The sequence below is a fragment of the Chroicocephalus ridibundus genome, chromosome 23, assembly GCF_963924245.1.
Source record: "Chroicocephalus ridibundus chromosome 23, bChrRid1.1, whole genome shotgun sequence".
Classification (NCBI taxonomy): Eukaryota; Metazoa; Chordata; class Aves; order Charadriiformes; family Laridae; genus Chroicocephalus; species Chroicocephalus ridibundus.
The window spans coordinates 346,362-364,317 of NC_086306.1; the positions used below are offsets into that span (position 1 = coordinate 346,362).

The window sequence follows — 17,956 nt, forward strand, 5'->3', positions numbered from 1 at the left end:
CCCCCCAAAACGTCCCATATCCAGACACCACCACCCACCCCCCATCCCCGGGATTCCCCCCCCTCGAAATATTCCTGCATCCAGGACCCCTCCCACGGATCCCACATCCCCCCTCACAAAGGAGCCCGAATCCAGGCCCTCTCCCCCGCCCTGAGGACCCACATTCACCCCCCCCAAAAAAGCCCCATCCCCAGACCCCCTCCCCGGGATCTCATATCCCCACCAAGGCCCCCAAATCTACTGCCCCCCCCCGGATCTTCCCCTCCCGCCCCTCCAAAAAAAGACCCCAGTATCCAGATACCCCCCCTCAAGGAACACACATCCACCCCCTCCACCATCGCCCCGCGTCCCCCTCCTGCGGACACCCCCTTATGCGCCCCCCAATACCGACCCCCCCCAACGTCACCTCAAACAACCCCTCCAGCTCCAACCTCCCCACTAAGCAAAAGACCCGGGAGGGGTCTGAGGGGGCAAAAATCTCCCCCAAGGGCACCTCGAAGCCCCCCCAGTGCTTGTTGGAGGGGGGGGACGACAAATTTTTCTCGGGTGGGGAGGGGGGGGGGCAGGCGCAAGAGGCCACCCAGGAAGCCACCAGCAGCCCCAGGGCCTGGCCGGTGTGTGGGGACAGCGGGGTCCTTCCCCCCTCCCCCCCCCAAGCCTCACAGCGGCCCCGTGGGGGCGAGCGGGTGGGGGGGGCGGCGTGGGGCGCGGGTGCCCACCCCGGGGCGCGGGGCGAGCGCGGGTGGGCGGCTGGCGGCTGGCGCTGCCGTTGCCATGGGGACCGTGGGCGGCCGTGGGGGACTGCACCGAGCCCGGTTATATTTGTGCATCGCCACCGGAGAAATTTCAGCGCCCGGCGCGGGGGAGATGGGACACACACACACACACACACACACGCACGCACGCACACACACACGGCGACAGGGAGGTGGGGAGCAGTGGGGTGAGACCTCCGAGGTCAGCACCCCCAAAGCCACCCCACCAAATCCAGCCCACCCACCCCCCCCCAGCCCGGGATCCCGTATCCACCACCCACATGGACACCAAAAATCCAGCCCCCACCACCCCTGTCCCCGGGGCCCACGGTGGGGGACACGAGGGCCACCTGCAGACGTCCCTGTCCCCAACCTTCAAGCAGGGTGGTGTTGGGGGGGGTCAGGGTGCATGTGTGTCCCTCCCCGGGCGGTGGCACTGAATCACTCACACGCCCCGCGCTCCAGAAACCTTTTTATTGCAAACCAAAATAAAGGGGGGTGGGGGGAAGGCGATGGCCGGGGACCCCCAGCCCACTGCCCCAGGGTGGGGGCCACTGGGAAGCTGCAAGAGCTGGGCTGGGCCTGGGGGGGTGGGCCCGAGGGCTCCCATGTCCCCCCTCCCAGCCCCCAAAGTGCTGTGCCAGGGAAGCCCAGACATTTCTAGGGCTACTGGGGGGGGCTGGTGGCTACGAGGGCTGGGCCTGTACCCCCTGCCAGGGACCCCCGAGCACAGCCTGGACCACCACCCCCCCCCGGCCCCGTGCCACAGTGTTACGGGTGACAGCCCCGCTGCTCCCTGCCACCTGCAAGGGGCAAAGCTGCCCGGTGCCAGGGCAGGGAGGGAGCTGCCCCCCCAGAAGCCTGCAAAGAAGCATCCTCAGCCACCAGAAATAATAATTATGTCACCCAACGAGCTCCGTCTATTCCTGAAAAACAACCGCGCCGTCGCCAGCGCGAGGCGAGGAGAGGAGAAGGGTCCCAGCCGCTCCGGGTTGCCTTGGTGATGGGACGTAAATCTGCATTCGCCAGGTTTCCCTGCGCGTACATCAAACGGCCGGTGCCGGTGCCGGGTGGTGAAGGCAGCGGAAGGATGCCGGCAGCGCATCTCCCCAGCCAGCGGGTTAACGGGCACCGGCGCTGGGCGCGAGGGTCCCAGGAGGGCGGGCGGGTGGGTGGGTGGGTTTCTCCTCTCCCCACTTCGTTTCTCGGCGGTTTTACTGACGCCGTCAAAACTGCACGGCGCCGGGGGAGATGTTGAACATGGAGGGGTCGAACTTCTGGCCGCGGAACGGGGAGCCCTCGGTGTCCCAGCCCTTCTTCAGCATCTCATGCACCTTCTGCAAAGAGGCCACAGGCTCCCGTCAGGCCAGGGCTGACCCCGCACCTTTGTCCCCTGGGCGCAGGCAGTGCCCATTCCCAAGGGCACGCAGCCGCTGCCGTGCTTCACCCCCGCCCCTCTCCCTGGCTCGGGAAAGGGCAGACGGGCACGTGGGAGGCAGGGAGCGAAGGGCAGCGAAAGGCGGCAGCTCGGTGGGGCTCATCCCGGACCCACGTGGGCTCATCCCAGCGCAGAGGGAGCGGGGGGACGGCGGGGCCATGGCGGGGAATCAGCTCACTGGCATTTGCCAAGGGGCCAGGAAGGGAAAGGCAGGAGTGTTTCCGGCAAAAGCCAGGGACCACCAGAACCTCATGCCCCCAAAATGGAGATGTGGGGGGACGCTGTGTGAGGAGGAGCTCGGAGACGGAGCAGAGCTGTGGAGCTGCCCCACGCCGCACCCTTTTACCGGAGACGGCATCAATGGAGGAGCCGGAGAGCACGTGGCTGGGCTGGGGGCATGGGACAGCCGGCACCTACCAGCTCGTGGCTCTGGGGCTTGCCCTGCAGCTTCTGGTGGTAGTCGAAGGTGAGGCGGTCCAGCATGGCGTGCTCCTCCTCATCCACCGTGGCCATGGAGCGCTCCTTGTTGATCTTGTCGATGTCGATCTGCTCCTCACCCTCCAGGATGGCGTTCCACCAGTACTCATCCCCTTTGTTCAGGCTGATCTGGGGAACAAGGCGGGGGTCAGAGGAGAGCGGGGAGAGGAGCCCCCATCCTGCGTTACCCCCAGCCCGTCCCACACCCCGTGGCAGCGACACTGTGAGCCTGACTTAATGCCACCCCGGGCCACATGGCTGATGCCACAGAGTATGGGGCCCAGGGAGCCGGGTCGGCTGGTCTGTGGCCACCCTGGTAGCCGAGAGCCCAGGGACCCATCAGCTGAAGAGGCCTTGCCCAGCAGAGCACGGGGCCAGGGCTCCCAGCACGGCCACGCTGCAATTTTGCGTTTTGCTAACCCAGAAGGAGCCCTCGCCTCGGCTCCTCACGGGGCTTGCTCCACGGGCGGCAGTGCGGGTGACAAAGGCGGCAAAAAAGTCCCCTGCCCCTCCGTGCCACCCCTGCTTGTCACCAGCACCCGCCTCCCGCAGCGCCGTGGCTCATTGGGAGGCCGTGGAAGGATGGCCCGAGGAGAGGGGACATCCCCTCGCCTCCAGCCGACATCCTCGCCGGCAAAACCCACCGGCCATCCCCGCCGCACCAGCAGCGCCCCGCACGGAGCCACACGGGGCCGTGCCGGGTGTCGGCGTCCCGCACCGGGAACCCCGACCCGCTTGGTTTTTTTTTTTGGCCAGGAGGGGTGGGCTCCTTTCTCCTGTATTATTTTAGCAATAATCCCAGCAGCAAGGAAGATTTATGGCGTTCGTCAGCCTCTCCGCAAAATCATCAATAAAGGCAGACAATACAATTTACTCAAACCTCCCTGGAAGCTCAACAGCTCTGGAGGGGAAAACACGGGCAGCCATTAAAGTTATGGAGCCGGGCGTCTCTCTGCGGTGCGAAGAAAAGGAACCAATTAATACGGGAGGGGGTGGCTGGGGCTTAATCCTTCTGGGAGAGCAGAGCCGGTAAAATATTCCAGCTCGGGGAAGGCGTTGTGTTTTCCAGCTCGACAGGCACGCTTGCTCTCCTCTTAATTGCACGGTTCCACTTTCCAGGGGAGGAAGAGCTGATGAGGTTTTGCTCGTGGGCTTCCCAGCCCTGGGTGGGCAGGCAGGGGGAACGGCAAGCTCGCCAGGAACCTCGGCCCTTCGACGGGCAAGACAAGCCGTGGGCCAGCTGGCCCGGCCAGCCCAAGCCTGCGGCATGCCGGAGCACCCTCCAGGCTCGCTGCTGCTCCGCCGGGTTTGAAACCAGAGGAATGTCCCCACGGCGACGCTGGTGAGGTGGGAGCTTCCCTGGTGATGGCTTCGGTGCGACGGCAAGGCCCTGCCCGGTGTGTCCCCGCCAGAGCCAGGAAGGCAGTGGAGGGACAAACGGAGGCCGGAGGACGTAATGGCTTATCAGGCATCACCTCACCTCCATCCCAGAGCACCAGGGGAAGGAAAAGCCATCCCTTCTCCCTTTGCTACCAAATCCCTTCCTCCCCTGGCACCCCACCGCTGTCCCCCCCAGGGAACCCCCCCAGAGCCACAGAGCAGGTGGGAAACACCCACGAGATCCAAACCCCCCTCGTCCACAGACCACCCCCAGCGAAAGCCAGGGGAGCCGCTGCCGTGAGCGCCAGCCCGGGGATCCTCTCCTCCTCCCCACCCCATGCGTGGCCCTCGCTTTATTTACCACACACTGTTTCCCGCCCTGCTGGGAAGACAGAATTATTCATTTCCTCACCAGCTTTTCTGCGGTGCACATCGCTACAGTGCCGAGCGCTTTGCAAACAATAATTAATTAACCTCTGCAGCCCGCTTTGCGCGCGCGGGGGAATTCGCTCATCCCCCTTTGTTCCAGGGGGAGATATGATAAAGTGGGACTCGCTCCGAGCTGGGAGCCCCACTTTCCAATGCGAGCCTCCGAAATGCCCACGAGCCAGGGCAAAGCTCTCTCTGTCACCTTGAGCTTGGGGTTTTGTGCTTTGAAGCGGTGGCGAAGAGCTCGCGGCAGACAGGTCCGACCTCCAGGACGGGGAGCACGGGCTCAGGTTAATCCTTGGACAGGCTTCCGCCGACGGTCTCCGGTGATTCAGCCCGGCGCTCCGCTGGCCAACCGGGCTACGAAAGCTTGTGGTGATGGAGAGGCGGGCTGGAGCCTCACCGAGCGCTCAGGTGCAGGAAGGTCGAGGTTAAGGGAGAGCCGAGAGCCCACGGCAGATGTCCGGGCTCAGCCCAGGCGGGGTGACGCCCTGTGAGCACCGGACCTCACCCACTCACCGAGGAAGGCTCCGGGTGCTCGACCAACAGCACCACGCGAGGCTGCACGCTGCCTCGGGGGCGCTCCGCAAACCTGGGGGGGGCTCCAGGAAGGAAGCAGGGATTTTTTTCACAAGGACAAATCCTGACCTGATTACACTACTCGCTTCGAGACAAGCCAAAAGCTTTGCTCTCACTTGAAAGTTGCCTCTACAAGTTCCCCAGCCCAACCCTCCAGGGTCCTAGAAACGCTGGCGTCTGTTTGCCAGAGGAAGGATCAGGGCCCTGCAGCGTGCCTGGGCTCTCAGGCAGACCTCGGCTCTGCTTTTTTTGCTGGCGGGTCCCAAAGTGCCTCCTGGGCCGCAGGAGATCTTCCACCCATGGCCGAGAGGGGTAAAAGCCCAGCTGAGCCTCCTGGGGCTCAGGGGAGGCAGGAACAGCCTCTGCAACAGTGGCCTGAGGAGAGGGAGGCTCGCAGGGGGACAAGCTGCTGCGTCCAAAGCCAGCAGCGTCCTTGTGCCGCAGCGCCCGTGTTCCCAACGCTGGTGACATGAGCTGTCAGCCGTCAGGGGAAGGGGCTGCTCCCACGTCGGTGCGCTGGGCAAAGCACAGGGGCCGGGCGAGGATGGATGGCAAGGAGCATTGCTGCAGGCGGAGACGGACGCACGGGAGGGATGGGACACTCGGCAGGCACATCTGTGGCCAAGAGGGATCCTCCCGCGGTGCGCAAAGAGGGTGACAGGCATCATCGGCACGGACACGGTGTCATGTCACATCTCAACACCCTGCCAGGAAGGGCACACCCCTTTGTTGCCGGTGCTGGGCTTTGTCATAGCATGAGGTTTCTTCCCCGATCCTAAATACCTTGTCAGAGCTGGAGAGATGCTGCCAAGGGATATAAGTAGGTCTTGGATAAACAGCCTCTCACCACCTGCTTTCCTTCAGGGACAACAGCAGCCATCGCCCCAAAAGCCAGCAGGAGACGTTTAGGGGGCACGGAGGAGGCAGCAGGCCATGTTTCCAGCAGTGTGTGGAGGGCAAGGCGGAGGGAGAGCATCACAGATTATTATTAACTCGGCCTCACGGCTCACAAGATGACAAGCTGAAGACTGTAATAGCTGTTCAAGGCAGGACTTGGTGACAACAGCCCAAGTGTGGATAACAAATGCTGGAGAGGAGGAGAAAAAGAAAGGGAACGGGGGGAAAAAAATCCTCAACAACAAAAATAATCCCAAAATGTGTTGTGCACAACACCCAGCGGAGATTTCTAAAAACAGCTTGTGCGAAGTTATTTTAATCTCACTTTTGACAAGCAAGCGGGTGCGACAGCAAAGGGAGCGCGCAGGGATTATACTCGGACTGGGGCTTTGGCGCGGCACGGCAGGCAGGGACACGATCCCGGGACACGATCCGGAGCAGGAGGAGGTGTGGACGGAGGCCTCGCCACACGTCGTGGGCATCGGCAGAGCGCTCCGTCGAAACGACGCCCACTGGGTGTCTGCCGCGGCCGGGCTGCCGTGCGAACCACGAGCGTGCCAAAGGACGAGACGGGAAACGCACCGGAGCTCAGCCCGGGCTCTGGCAGGGAGAACCTCGTGGAGCAGCAGGGGGAAGGTGAGCAGTCTCTGGGGCTGCTGGAGAGCGAGCAGACATACGATGAAGAGGATAAATCGATAAGAACACCAGAGAGGATGGGGAAAGCGGAGCTGGGAGGGGTTATAAGGCAGATTCACCTTCTTACAGTAAGAGCTGGGGGGAGAAGGGAGGCAGGTAACGAGAGCCCGTGAAGAGCCGTCCCAGAAGGGAACCGAGCAGGGGGCAGGGGAAGCCAAGGACACAAAAGGCGGCTGTAACAGCAGCCCGGAGAGAGCAGGGAACTCGACAATCCTTGACGCGTCCTGCAATAACGCATGGGACCAAATGGCCTCTTTGCACAGAACTGGGACTTTCTCAGATGGACAAGACCAAGCAGGAGAGATTTCACCTCCTCGGCGCGGGGATCAAGCTCTGCCCACAGGGATTGCTTCAACTCGCAGACCATGAAAAGACGAGCACGCGCAGGTTTTCCTCTGGACAGAAGCCACTGAGGTGCCCCAAGCAGTAACGGAGGCAGCCAGGATGTCCTCGACAACTCCACCACTGGTACTGGGGGAGCTGGGTTTCAGCCGCATCCCCACGCTGGGTGTCAGGGAGGGAAGCAAGGTGGCACCTTGCGGCATCTCATGGGATGACGACACTCCCAACTACCACGTTCGGCGTTCACCTGGAGCTGCGCAACACGTGGACGCACAAACTCGGGTACAGAAAGGGCCCGTGCACCCCATCAGTCCTTCGACCCAGCCCAAACGGCTCCCGTCCCGTTCCCTCCCAGGCGCTGAACGAAGCGATTCATTAATACATGGCTGGGTGTCTCCTGATGAATGAATCGGGAGGAGCTGCAAACCACTTTTGGCTACCCTGTGCACGGAAAAAGGAGATGCTCTTGGGCGAGAATTACTCACTCTGCTCCAGTTACCTTACAATTCTTCAAGCGAAACTCCATCCCACCATCAATATGTTGGCAGCCAGCTGGAGATCCTCACAACCCTGCACTCCTGCTAACTCAAGGCAAGACCCAGCTCGAGGGTTGGAGGTAATGGGACCGCTCCCCGCGCTGCCCGCGGACGCTCCAGAACACCCCGAGTCTCGCTCCACCCGCGCGCCATTCCCATCCTCCTCCGGCGCTGGGTATTTAACAAACACTGTCTCCCTTGCTAATCCTGGGAACACCCACCAGGGACTCCCATCCGTGCCACGGAGCAGCCACCCGTTGGGCCACCTCCTCTTGAATGTGTTTACTCCTTCCCAGGATTGTTTCTCTTCCTGGATCAGTTAATTTTCAAGAAGCTTAAGAACATTTAAAAAATGCAGGTTAATGATGCCACCGCCTCCTTTTTCACGTCCTTTCAACAGCCTAACGGAGTCAGAGAAGCTCCTCTCTCTTGCAGGGACTTCACCCTTTCGGGTCTGTCGTTCCAGAGCACATCCATAGGGATCTGAAGTGGGCAGGCGGTGCCCGTGCAGCCTCCTCATGCACCACCTTCAGCACTTCTGCCTCTGGCAGCACGTTCCCACTCCATTTCCCACTGCGGGGGCTTGGCTTTGGGTGCCCATCTGCTGCCACCCTGTGACCCGGGGAGAAGGCTCGAAGCCCGCTCCTCTTGCAGGGACGGTGCTGCCTGCACAGGGTCAGGAGCCGCTGCCAGAGCCAGGCAGCTGGAATCCCCTCCTGGGGCTGACGGCAGCCTCGACTGATCACAAAACTTCTGGGAAAGCCTCTGGGTGGAAAAGGAGAGAGTAAAGATGGCCGTGGATGGCAAAACCCCACTGCCAGCACAATCCTTGCTCGCACAATCCCAAAACTTGCCCAGGAGTTTTGCAACGGTTTGACACTCGAGATCCCAGGCTGACGGGCAGCAACGCAACCCCCAGGACAACTCCAGCTATGGACAGCCCGGGAGAGAACTCACACCCTCGGCCTGGACGCCGGGAGCACGCCAGAAACCAGTCACGAGGCTGGGAACCCCCCAGTAACACACTCCTGGGAGGCAACAGCCCCCGAACCACCTTGACAGGGAAGATGTGTGGTGCTCGGGCGGCAGGCACAGTAAGTCACGGTGGCTGCTGAAGGCAGGGAGAGAAGTGGTCACAGCGACCGCTTCAGACAGGATTAATAAGAAACCTGAGGCAGGACAGAAATGGAACCAGATGATCTTTAAGGTCCCTTCCAACCCGAACCATTCTGTGATTCTGTGAAATGAATGGCAGGGAACAGGCATCTGCCGGGATGCTGGGGTAAGGACTGGGGCCCGGAGAGCCAGAGGGCAAAGCCGGCAAGGACAGGTGTGCGGCACCGGCACCACGGTGCGGTGCCACGGCCTCTCTCAGAGCCTATGTGCCGGGATCAGGGGACAGTGACCACCTCTGGATAAGAGATGTGCTCCCACCACCACGGCCTGGAGATTGTTCAATATCTTCATCAATGACCTGGACGAGGGGATAGAGCGCACTCTCAGCAGGTTTGCTGATGACACAAAGCTGGGGGGGGTGGCTGACACCCCAGAAGGCTGTGCCACCATCCAGAGAGACCTGGACAGGCTGAAGATCTGGGTGGAGAGAAACCTTATGGAATTCAACAAGGGCAAGTGTAGGGTGCTGCACCTGGGGAGGAATAACCCCCTGCACCAGGACGGGTTGGGGGTGACCTGCTGGAGAGCAGCTCTGTGGAGAGAGACCTGGGAGTCCTGGGGGACAATGGGATGACCATGAGCCAGCGATGGGCCCTGGTGGCCAAGAAGGCCAATGGCATCCTGGGGGGCATCAAGAAGAGCGCGGCCAGCAGGTGGAGGGAGGTCATCCTCCCCCTCTGCTCTGCCCTGCCCTGGGGAGGCCCCATCTGGAGCACTGGGTCCAGTTCTGGGCTCCCCAGTTCAAGAGGGACAGGGAACTGCTGGAGAGGGGACAGCAAAGGGCTATGAAGACGATGAGGGGACTGGAACATCTCTGATGAGGAAAAGTTGAGGGTTTTGGGTCTCTTCAGTCTGGAAAAAAGACAGCTGAGGGGGGATCTGATCAATGCTTATAAATACTTCAAGGGGGGGGTTGTCAGGAGGACGGGGCCAGGCTCTTCTCCGTGGTGACCAGGGACAGGACAAGGGGTAACGACCACAAACTGGACGAGGAGGAACTTCTTTGCTGTGAGGGTGGCAGAGCCCTGGCACAGGCTGCCCAGAGAGGTGGGGGAGTCTCCAACCCTGGAGACATTCCAAACCCCCCGGACGCGTTCCTGTGCCACCTGCTCTGGGTGACCCTGCTCTGGCAGGGTGGTGGGCTAGATGACCTCCCGAGGTCCCTTCCAACCCCTGCCATTCTGTGATTCTGTGATTGAGGACCCTCCTCACCCAACCCGATGGATGTGCTGCTTTGCCAGCACGCCACTGCTGCTCACCCAGAGGGGCAGCTCAGGAGCTGGAGTCAGGGCACGGCGCACAGTCAAGGGCAGAGCGAGCTGGACGCTGGCTGGGGAAAACCAGACACATCCAGAACCGGCTCAAGCTTCCATCTGCTCCAGTTTTCCAGGTCAAGCCCAGTAGAGCTGCAAGCCAAGGTGTGGAGACATGGCCAGTGTGGACCACCCTTACCAAAATGCACTTCCCTGGCTCCAGGCTCCAGAGGGAACTCTCTGTGTTGATCTTGTGGGTGAGTTTCCCTTCCATGAGGACACGCTGACTGCTCCCCTCCAGCACCGCTACGCGAATTGTGCTGTTGCTGATATCCACAGACACCTGGAAACACACAGAGACAGAAAATAATCAGGAAGGTTCCCACTTGCCCTCTCGCTGTGTTAGTTGGGGTGCGGAGTCAAGTGCACTCGCTGGGGATGAGAGAGAAAGAAGAGCTTTCAGACCTGCACGTAGCAGGAGGGTGGGAATCCCGCTGTCATTTCAGAGCAAACAGCAACAACTCGGAGGAGAAAGGAAACCTCTCCGGGGAAGGAAAGGCAACGGGACCCAGCAGACGCCTAGGAAGGATTTGAGGCAGCTGGTTTTGCCACTGTGACTGCCCTGTGCCTCAGTTTCCCCACAGAGAAAGCCAGCAATGCTCCAGGCCTCCTCCATACAGCGCTCAAAGGTTGGACGCCCACTTGCCGTGACCGAGCTGTTCGGAGCACAGCGGGTGCCCGGCCGTCACCGTGATGAGCTGGGCATGGGGGAATGTGTTCCTGGGGGCTGAGCGCTTCCCTACCGAGCGGGAGCGAATCAGGGATTTCTACACCGGGAAGGGCTGCAGCAGCTCGTCCCTTCTGCTGCACCGCACCGAAACTCCTTGGCTCCACTTCTGCCACCAGAGCCAGCGCTGGGCTCAGCCCAGGCCTCCCGTTGGGCATGAGGAGGGGCCGCGGGCAGGAGGGACGCTGCGGCACGGCTCCCCTTCTCCCTGCGGTGGGGGCCAGGGGATGAGGCAGCTCCATCCCCAGGAACGGGGCCAGCTCCTGCCCGCAGCAGCCATATGGGGAACCCTGCTCCGACCTGCCGCGGAGGTGACACGGCTCTCCCCCAGGGAGACAGAGGCAGACTGCAACTTCGCTGTGCTGCACGCAGTACCCTCGGTCTCCGGAGAGACCATATGCTCTCTCCTTTCCCCTTTGGCCCTGAGCTGCCGCCAGCAGAGAGCCCGAGCTGGGCCAGGGGACTAAGAGAGGACCTGGCCGGGAAGGGGCAGTTTTGTGGCCCCTGGCAGTGCCCTGTCTCTGGCCTGAGAGGAGGAGACTGCGGTGAGATTTGCCTGCATTCTCTCCCAGAGTTCCCCCAGATCTTCCTCCCGCTCTGCAGATCTCATTTGAAATGTTATTACATTATCCATTACCTAGGAGATTTCCAGCGGCTCACTAGCTCCACGCAGGCAAGAGACAGGCAAAGCTGCTCCAGCCGGGGAGGGCACCATGGCTGCATCTGATCGATGCCGCCCAGATAAAGCCCCCAGACCTGCTGTGCGTGACAGGGAGCTGCCAGGGCTTCGACAGGAGCAGAGTCCCAGCACACAGCACAGGGAACGCTGGGACTGAGCTCTGATGCCAAGGCTGGCAGCAGGACTGCGGTCACGGGGGATCGGGGAAGGGAAGCGAGATCCGGCTCTGCCAGACGGGAGAGGACGCCTGGCCTTCACCCGGCGTGTGGCTGCAGGCAGCCTCTGTGAAAGCAGCTCCTCCTGGATGGAAAACGTTTCCAGAGAGGCCGCAGCATGGAGCAGCTTTCCCCAGCCCAGGGTTGAGGCCTCACCACAGGGACAAGTCTCTGCCCTCTGCCACCACCGACTCTGGTCCCCGGACGCAAGGACAGGGCTGCTGGCACCGAGCTCCCTCAGTGCGGCACAGGGCCTGCTCAGAAAGGGTCAAGGGGAAGAAGGCAAGGTGACCCCCAAGTCGCCTTCTGGGGGGGCTTCTTTGGGGCACGGAGGGCCAGGGAGGCTGGAGATACGGAAGGCACAGACGCAGCGTCAGGGCCGTCGGATCCACAATCAAATGTGAGAGGGGTTTTGTTCCAAGGTGGCTGAGGGATGTGCTCGAGGTGGCTCTGGGACCAGCAGGGCGTTAGGAGAGGGAGCAGGGAAACCCAAATGGAGGAAGAGATCCAAACCCAGCAGCCTTAACCCAGCCGCTTCGCTGCACAACCAGCCAGAGCGAGAAGCGATCCCAACACCCGCTTCCACCTGCAGCCAACAAAAAGGCCCCTCTTGGCCAGCCCACTGGGAGCGGGGACAGGGGACAGGGGCAAAGCACGCACTGCCGGAGAGCCCTGACCCCCTGTGTGGAGAGAAACGTCCGAGAGGACTCACGTGCGCACGTGGTGCTGCCCGGAGAACGCAGGGTTTGGCGCACGTGGGCAGCAGCTCCTTGGCGGGTGCCTTGGTGGAAAAATCACCTCTGCTCCACCGGGGAGGGTGGCGGGGCTCTCCGAGGGGCTGCCCTTCCTCCCCCCAGCCCCCGCCACCCGCACCGTCCCACCGCGCTGCGCTCAGGGCATGCGTGGCCGGCAACACCGGGGTTTGGCAGAACCGGGCACAGACAGCCTGCACCCGACCCCAGGCAGCGGCTGGGGGCGAGCCAAGGGCGATCCCGCGGGAAACACCCTGTCCCAGCAAGCGCAGCCACGAACAGGGGCACCCCGGAGGCTCCAAGGCTGCTCGTCCCCCACCACACGCACCCCACGTGCGCCTCTGCCCCCCAAAATGCCTGGCTTTTGCCGGTGCTCGCGAGGAAACCCAGATCTCAGCTCTCTGCCGCCGCTTTCCACCACAATAATTTCTGTGCACACTAGAACGCCCACGCCCGCCCACGCAAATCAAACAAGCAAACACAAACCTATGGAGGAATCTAGCTCGTCTCCTCCGAGCCAGGCAAAAAGAGAGGCTTGTTGTCATTATCTCTATTTAAGTGCTTGGAAAGCGCTTGGATCCACGGGCCCCTGTTGCGCCTGTAAGTAGATCAGAGAGGTGGAGACCGCAGAGGAAGATGCTCCCACCTACCCCATCACCCACTCCTGCTCCACGGACACTTTTTTGGAGCTCCATACAAGGAAACCTCAAGCTCGCCCAAGCGAAAATGTGCCATAGCAACATCTCGAACCCAAAAAAATGTCACAAGGAAGATTCTGAGCAGCATTAGAGCTGAGCGCACTCTGAGCCCGGGGACCAAACGGGGGAGATTTTTAATCTCGCCTTGGCAGGCAGAAGCCAAAAAAACTGATAATTTTTTAAAAAGATGAAGCTGTGTGGTGAATGTAGGGGAACGCTTCTCTTTAGCAAGAACCCATCAACAACGCGTCCGAAGTCCGTTGAGCTTTAAAATGGCTCTGAACCATCCTGCTTTGGCCCGTCACCCAGCCTAACCGCTTCCAGTCCCCCGAGGCTGGAAGAGATTTAAAGAATCACTTCAAAGTGAAAACGCAGCTGCCAAGAGGAGCCCTGAGGGGGATGTACAAACCAAATACCACGAGACACCTCACAAGGATAAGGAAAGTCCGACATCTCCGACATCTGACTGCCCCGAGAGGGCAGCGCAGGCATAAACTAGGGCCAGGGCAGGCAGGGCCGTGCCACAGGCAACAGCGTGGGAAGGAGCTGCCCCGATAATCACCCCACTGCCGGGCAGGGGCTCTTCCGCAGCAACGGCACAGTCTCGAGTCGAGAAAAGGTCCTGTGCCACCTCCTCCGGGCACCTGCAAGGGCTCTGCACCTCTGGGTGGCAAAGAACGGGGCGGACAAAGCCTGATGCTTTTTTTTTTTTTTTTTTTTGGCAAGGACACAACTCCCCTGGCACAAAGGGCACTTCCCTGGGCAGGGAGAGGCATCGTGACTGCAATATGATGCAGAGGGATGGAACACCCGTCTGGATGCCCCCAAATCATTCCAAGAAACAGCCTGGGTTTGTTTTAGAGACCCACCGGGAGAGATGCATCTCCTGGTCCCCCTGCTGTCCCCGTGGCAGCCACTTGCTCCCTCACCCCTCCAGTCCGGGTTGCCGCTGCCAATTACACTCTTTTGGCATGATCAGGAGCTGTGTAGGCTGGAGCCGGTGAATAAACCCAAGCGTGCTCATTTCAGCCGCCCTGGAAGCAGAGGAGAAGGGGAGGTGGGGGGAGCGCGAACTTCCCAAATGGAAAAATACAGAATCAGCCATGGGGAGGGCAGGACTCAGGAAAGACAGGAGAGCTGAAACTTCTGGGGCCGACTGACGCCCGCCAGGGGCACGCTCCTCTCGAGTTCCTCGCTGGGAGGGGACGGAAGTGGTGAAGGAGAAGCGACATGACCGCTCACGGCCGGGAGCAGAGAAGGTAAGCTCCTGCCTGAGCCAAGGAGGCAGGTGAGACGCCCCTGCCCACGCAGGCAGCCAGGGAGAGAGCCTGGCCGCTGAGCCTGCACCCCGGCCCCAGCTCCCTTCCACCCAGGGCAGGGCAGGTCTCATATGGGCTGTGCCTGCTCCGGTTCCCAAGTGCCAGAGGAGCCGTTCCAGCAGCTCCCGCTCGCAGGAGACACTCCAAGCCACAGAGAGAAACCAGAGAAGGAGCCTTCATCCCCAGGCAGGCTCAGAAACCCATGTGCAAGTTTGCAGTCGGTGGAAGTGGAAAGCAAAAGTGCAGAAAGTGCCACATGGTGCCAGCGAAGGCCGCTGGGGCCGGAGCAACAGGACACTGCTGTCACAACGGGAACGCAGCCAGGCTGGGACTGTCAGTCCCCCCCAGCCACACACCCAGCGCCGGAGAAAAAGGAACGACTGCCTCCGGCTCCTTGAGTACGAAGGACAAGGAGCCTTCCCACTCCAAACAGAGCTTCCTGGGAAAGCTGGGCGCCCCGAAAGAAAGGGAAATGCTGAAAGACACACAATTAACACCACTTTACCTGTTTGCCTTTTACGACGTGCTTGGGCACGGGCACTTTAATCTCCAGGTCACTGAAGTCTTGGGACCAGGCATAATTCTCTCGCACAGCCCCGTTGTAGCTGTCGGGGTTTGTCTGGAACTGCTCCTGTCTCCTGGGGGAGAAGAAAGGGGCGACATGCTCAGTGTCAGGGAGATCAGAGCCTGGAGGGAGCAGGAAACCAGAGAGCAGCACACAAGAAGCAGAAAGGGAGGGCAGAGCCTCTGCTCGGCCACCCTGCTGGCACCCGAATGCCTCAGGCTGGGTGCCCAGTCTCTCCCTCGCTGCCGGTGCTACCAAGGAAGGCGAAGGCTGAGGTTGGCAGCCTCGGAGGGACCCCAGGCACCCTGCCTGTCGTGGGTGACTTGCGCACCCCTCTCCCCAGGGTGCCCCAAGGGAAGTCAGGCCGCTAAAGGGACAACTGGTGAGACACAGGATAGTTTGGCTTCCCAAAACTGGCACCCGGCTGGCTCCGGGCGCCTTCCCAGCTAACTCTGCTCGAACACAGAGCTCCTCTGCCCCTCCACCTCCCTGCTGCGTCCACCATGCCCGTCGCAGCTGGAGCAGGGAACACCATCACTCACTGGAAAGCGTGTGCTGTCTCCGTGGCCGCCGCCATGGCTGCAGAGGTGGCGGCCCATCACTGCGCCCTGGGTTCACCACGTGCAAACGTGGTCATCCTCCCCCTGATTTCAAGCATGTTTGGGAAAACCACCAGCCGTGGTGACCAGGGCAGTGGCTGACACAGAGGCGACGGAGCTGCAGAGCCAGCCCGGTGCAGCACCGGAAGGGGGCAACCGGGCAAGTGGGTCACAAGCAACACTTTGAGCAAAACACAGCCACTGCCAGCTGCGGAAATCTCAGGAGAAGGACGAGGAAGCCGTTGTGAGGGTAGGATGGGATCTATCGGATCAATAAGCAATAATCAATACAGCGTTTCCAGCCAAGAAAGGAGATCTCCACCACACCCGTGTCCTTTAAACTGCTGGCAGGCTGAGGATCTGTTCCACTGAAACCTCCCAGAGAGGGCTTTCAAATAAAATAAAATCTTTTTCTAAAGATAGCTGCGGTGCTAACAAAAGGCAGAGTTATTTTAAAATGTTTTGATACGCACCTAGTCTTCAATCTGGAGCTGTATAAACACAGGGCTGCGGCGAGTTGCATAAAGGGAGGGGCTGGTGACGAGTGGCCCCGGGGGTCAGCCGTCCCTGGGGACCACGTCCCCCCGCGCCCCACTGCCACTCCGACACCCCCACACCAAGTGGCCCTCGCCAGCGCCGGGCGGGGGTGGCTTCCAGCAGCGCGGTGCCCTGAGAATTATGTAAGATCCATCGATTTTAATTAAATTAGGCTCTAAGACGGCCGGAGGGTGTTGTCGAAGGGGCTCTGTGTGTACACCCCCCCCCCTTTTTTTTTCCTTAATGGTTTCACGGGGTTTTACCCGCCCTGTTACAACGACTTACGCTCCGGGGAGGTTTTGATCTGGTTGCCTGGGCAGCAGCCGCAGGCTCCCAGCCTCAGGCCGGCGATTTCGGGGGGTACCGCATCACTTTTTTTGGGCATCTTGGCCTTGCCTGGCGGTCGCCCATTGGGTGCCCATTGCCATGGAAACGGGGTTGGCATGGCAGCACCAAACCAGTGCCGGCGCGGGTTGGCTCCGGCTGTCGGTTTCCCAACCGCCCCCGGATTGTAGGAGTCGAACAGGCTGGAGGGCGAGAGGGGGAACGGTGCAGGCGGCCGGGGCCTGCGGGGCCGTGTGCTCACCCCGAGGGAAGCAAAGGGGTTGAAATGAGGCAGCACGTCCCCGAGCATTGTCTTGTCTGTCCTCACCTCTAGGTCCTCACCTCGAGCCATCCCAGTGGTGGCACCTGGGCACGATCATCCCAGAGCCCACCCTGCGCAAGCCCCCGGCAGAGGGGAGGGACATTTCTCTCCCAGGTGAGGATCCGTGCGCTGCCTGGTTAAGCGTCCTCGCAGGAGGTGTCCCTGCGCAGCGGGGTCTGCCCGAGCACCGCACACGTCTGCGAGGCTCCTGTCCTCTCCCCAACGCCCTCGAGGCTGGGGCAAGCGCGTACCTGGCGGCACAGTGAAGTGGAACCCAAACCTGACCGGGGTTTAAAACCCGCTGGATTTTTTCCTCCTAAGGAGGCGTTTCCTTCTAATCAGCGTGGACGTGAGCTGCGCGGCAGAGCTCACCACGCTCCTTGCCAGCGAGACGCCAGAGGGAAGGCATGTCGGCTGGAAGTCACCATCCCAAGCATCATCACCCCCCTGAGAGCAAGCAAAGAACCAGACGAGAACCAACAACCTCCAGGTTGTTCCCCTCCTCGGCCTTTCCCGGGAAAAGCTCGAAGGCTAAAGGGGGAGGCAGCAAGCCCGTGCCCGGGCCAAGGCGTGTCAGAGCAGATGCAGAGCATTAAAGATGGGAGAAAACCCATCAGCACAAAGCCAAGTGTGGGTAAGACACCAGCTGCAAACGCCTCACAGCCACAGCAGATAAATACGATCCCGGAGCAGCCACTTACTGCCACAAAGCCACCGGGTCCGTCCTTGTGTATCTTCCTTGGGAGGAAAGCGCTGGGGCTGAGCAGACCCTGGCCAAGTGCATCACGGACGTTTTAGCCCTCCCAAGAGCTCGCCGAGCATGATTACATTGTCCCGTGAGGGCACTAGTGGCTTCACGGCAGCCCCGGGAGACACCGGCGTTAATTGGGTTACTTCCACAGGAAAACTGAGGCACAACTTGCTGTGCAATAACCCCATCGAGCTTCCCTTCGCATGGCATCGCTACCGAACAAGCAAAAGCAGTCTATCTCCCAGCTCCGACCGTCCCCGACAGGAGAGCTCTGTCCTCGCTCCCTCTGTGTCGTAACGCTGGGTGACGGAGGGGGACGTTTCACAGCCACCTCTGCCTCCCTGCGCAGCTTGCCGGGATAAGCTCAGCCCCGCTGCCCAGTCCTCACAGCCCTGCTGGGCTGGCTGGGCAACATGCGCCCCGGCCAAACCACCCCCATGCTCAGCCAGC

At 61.2% G+C, this 17,956-nt stretch overlaps 1 protein-coding gene across 1 annotated transcript in view; it reads right to left on the minus strand.

Moving 5' to 3' along the window:
• Positions 1–1,214: 1,214 nt before the first annotated feature.
• NUDCD3 (NudC domain containing 3) overlaps positions 1,215–17,956 on the minus strand; it is a 32,518-nt gene continuing 15,776 nt past the window's right edge. The window contains exons 3-6 of the mRNA XM_063358512.1: positions 14,914–15,046; positions 10,158–10,301; positions 2,611–2,799; positions 1,215–2,092 (exon numbers count right to left, since the gene is read on the minus strand). Coding sequence (XP_063214582.1) covers positions 1,982–2,092; positions 2,611–2,799; positions 10,158–10,301; positions 14,914–15,046 — 577 coding nt within the window. The 3' untranslated portion in view covers positions 1,215–1,981. The remainder of the gene's footprint in view (positions 2,093–2,610; positions 2,800–10,157; positions 10,302–14,913; positions 15,047–17,956) is intronic.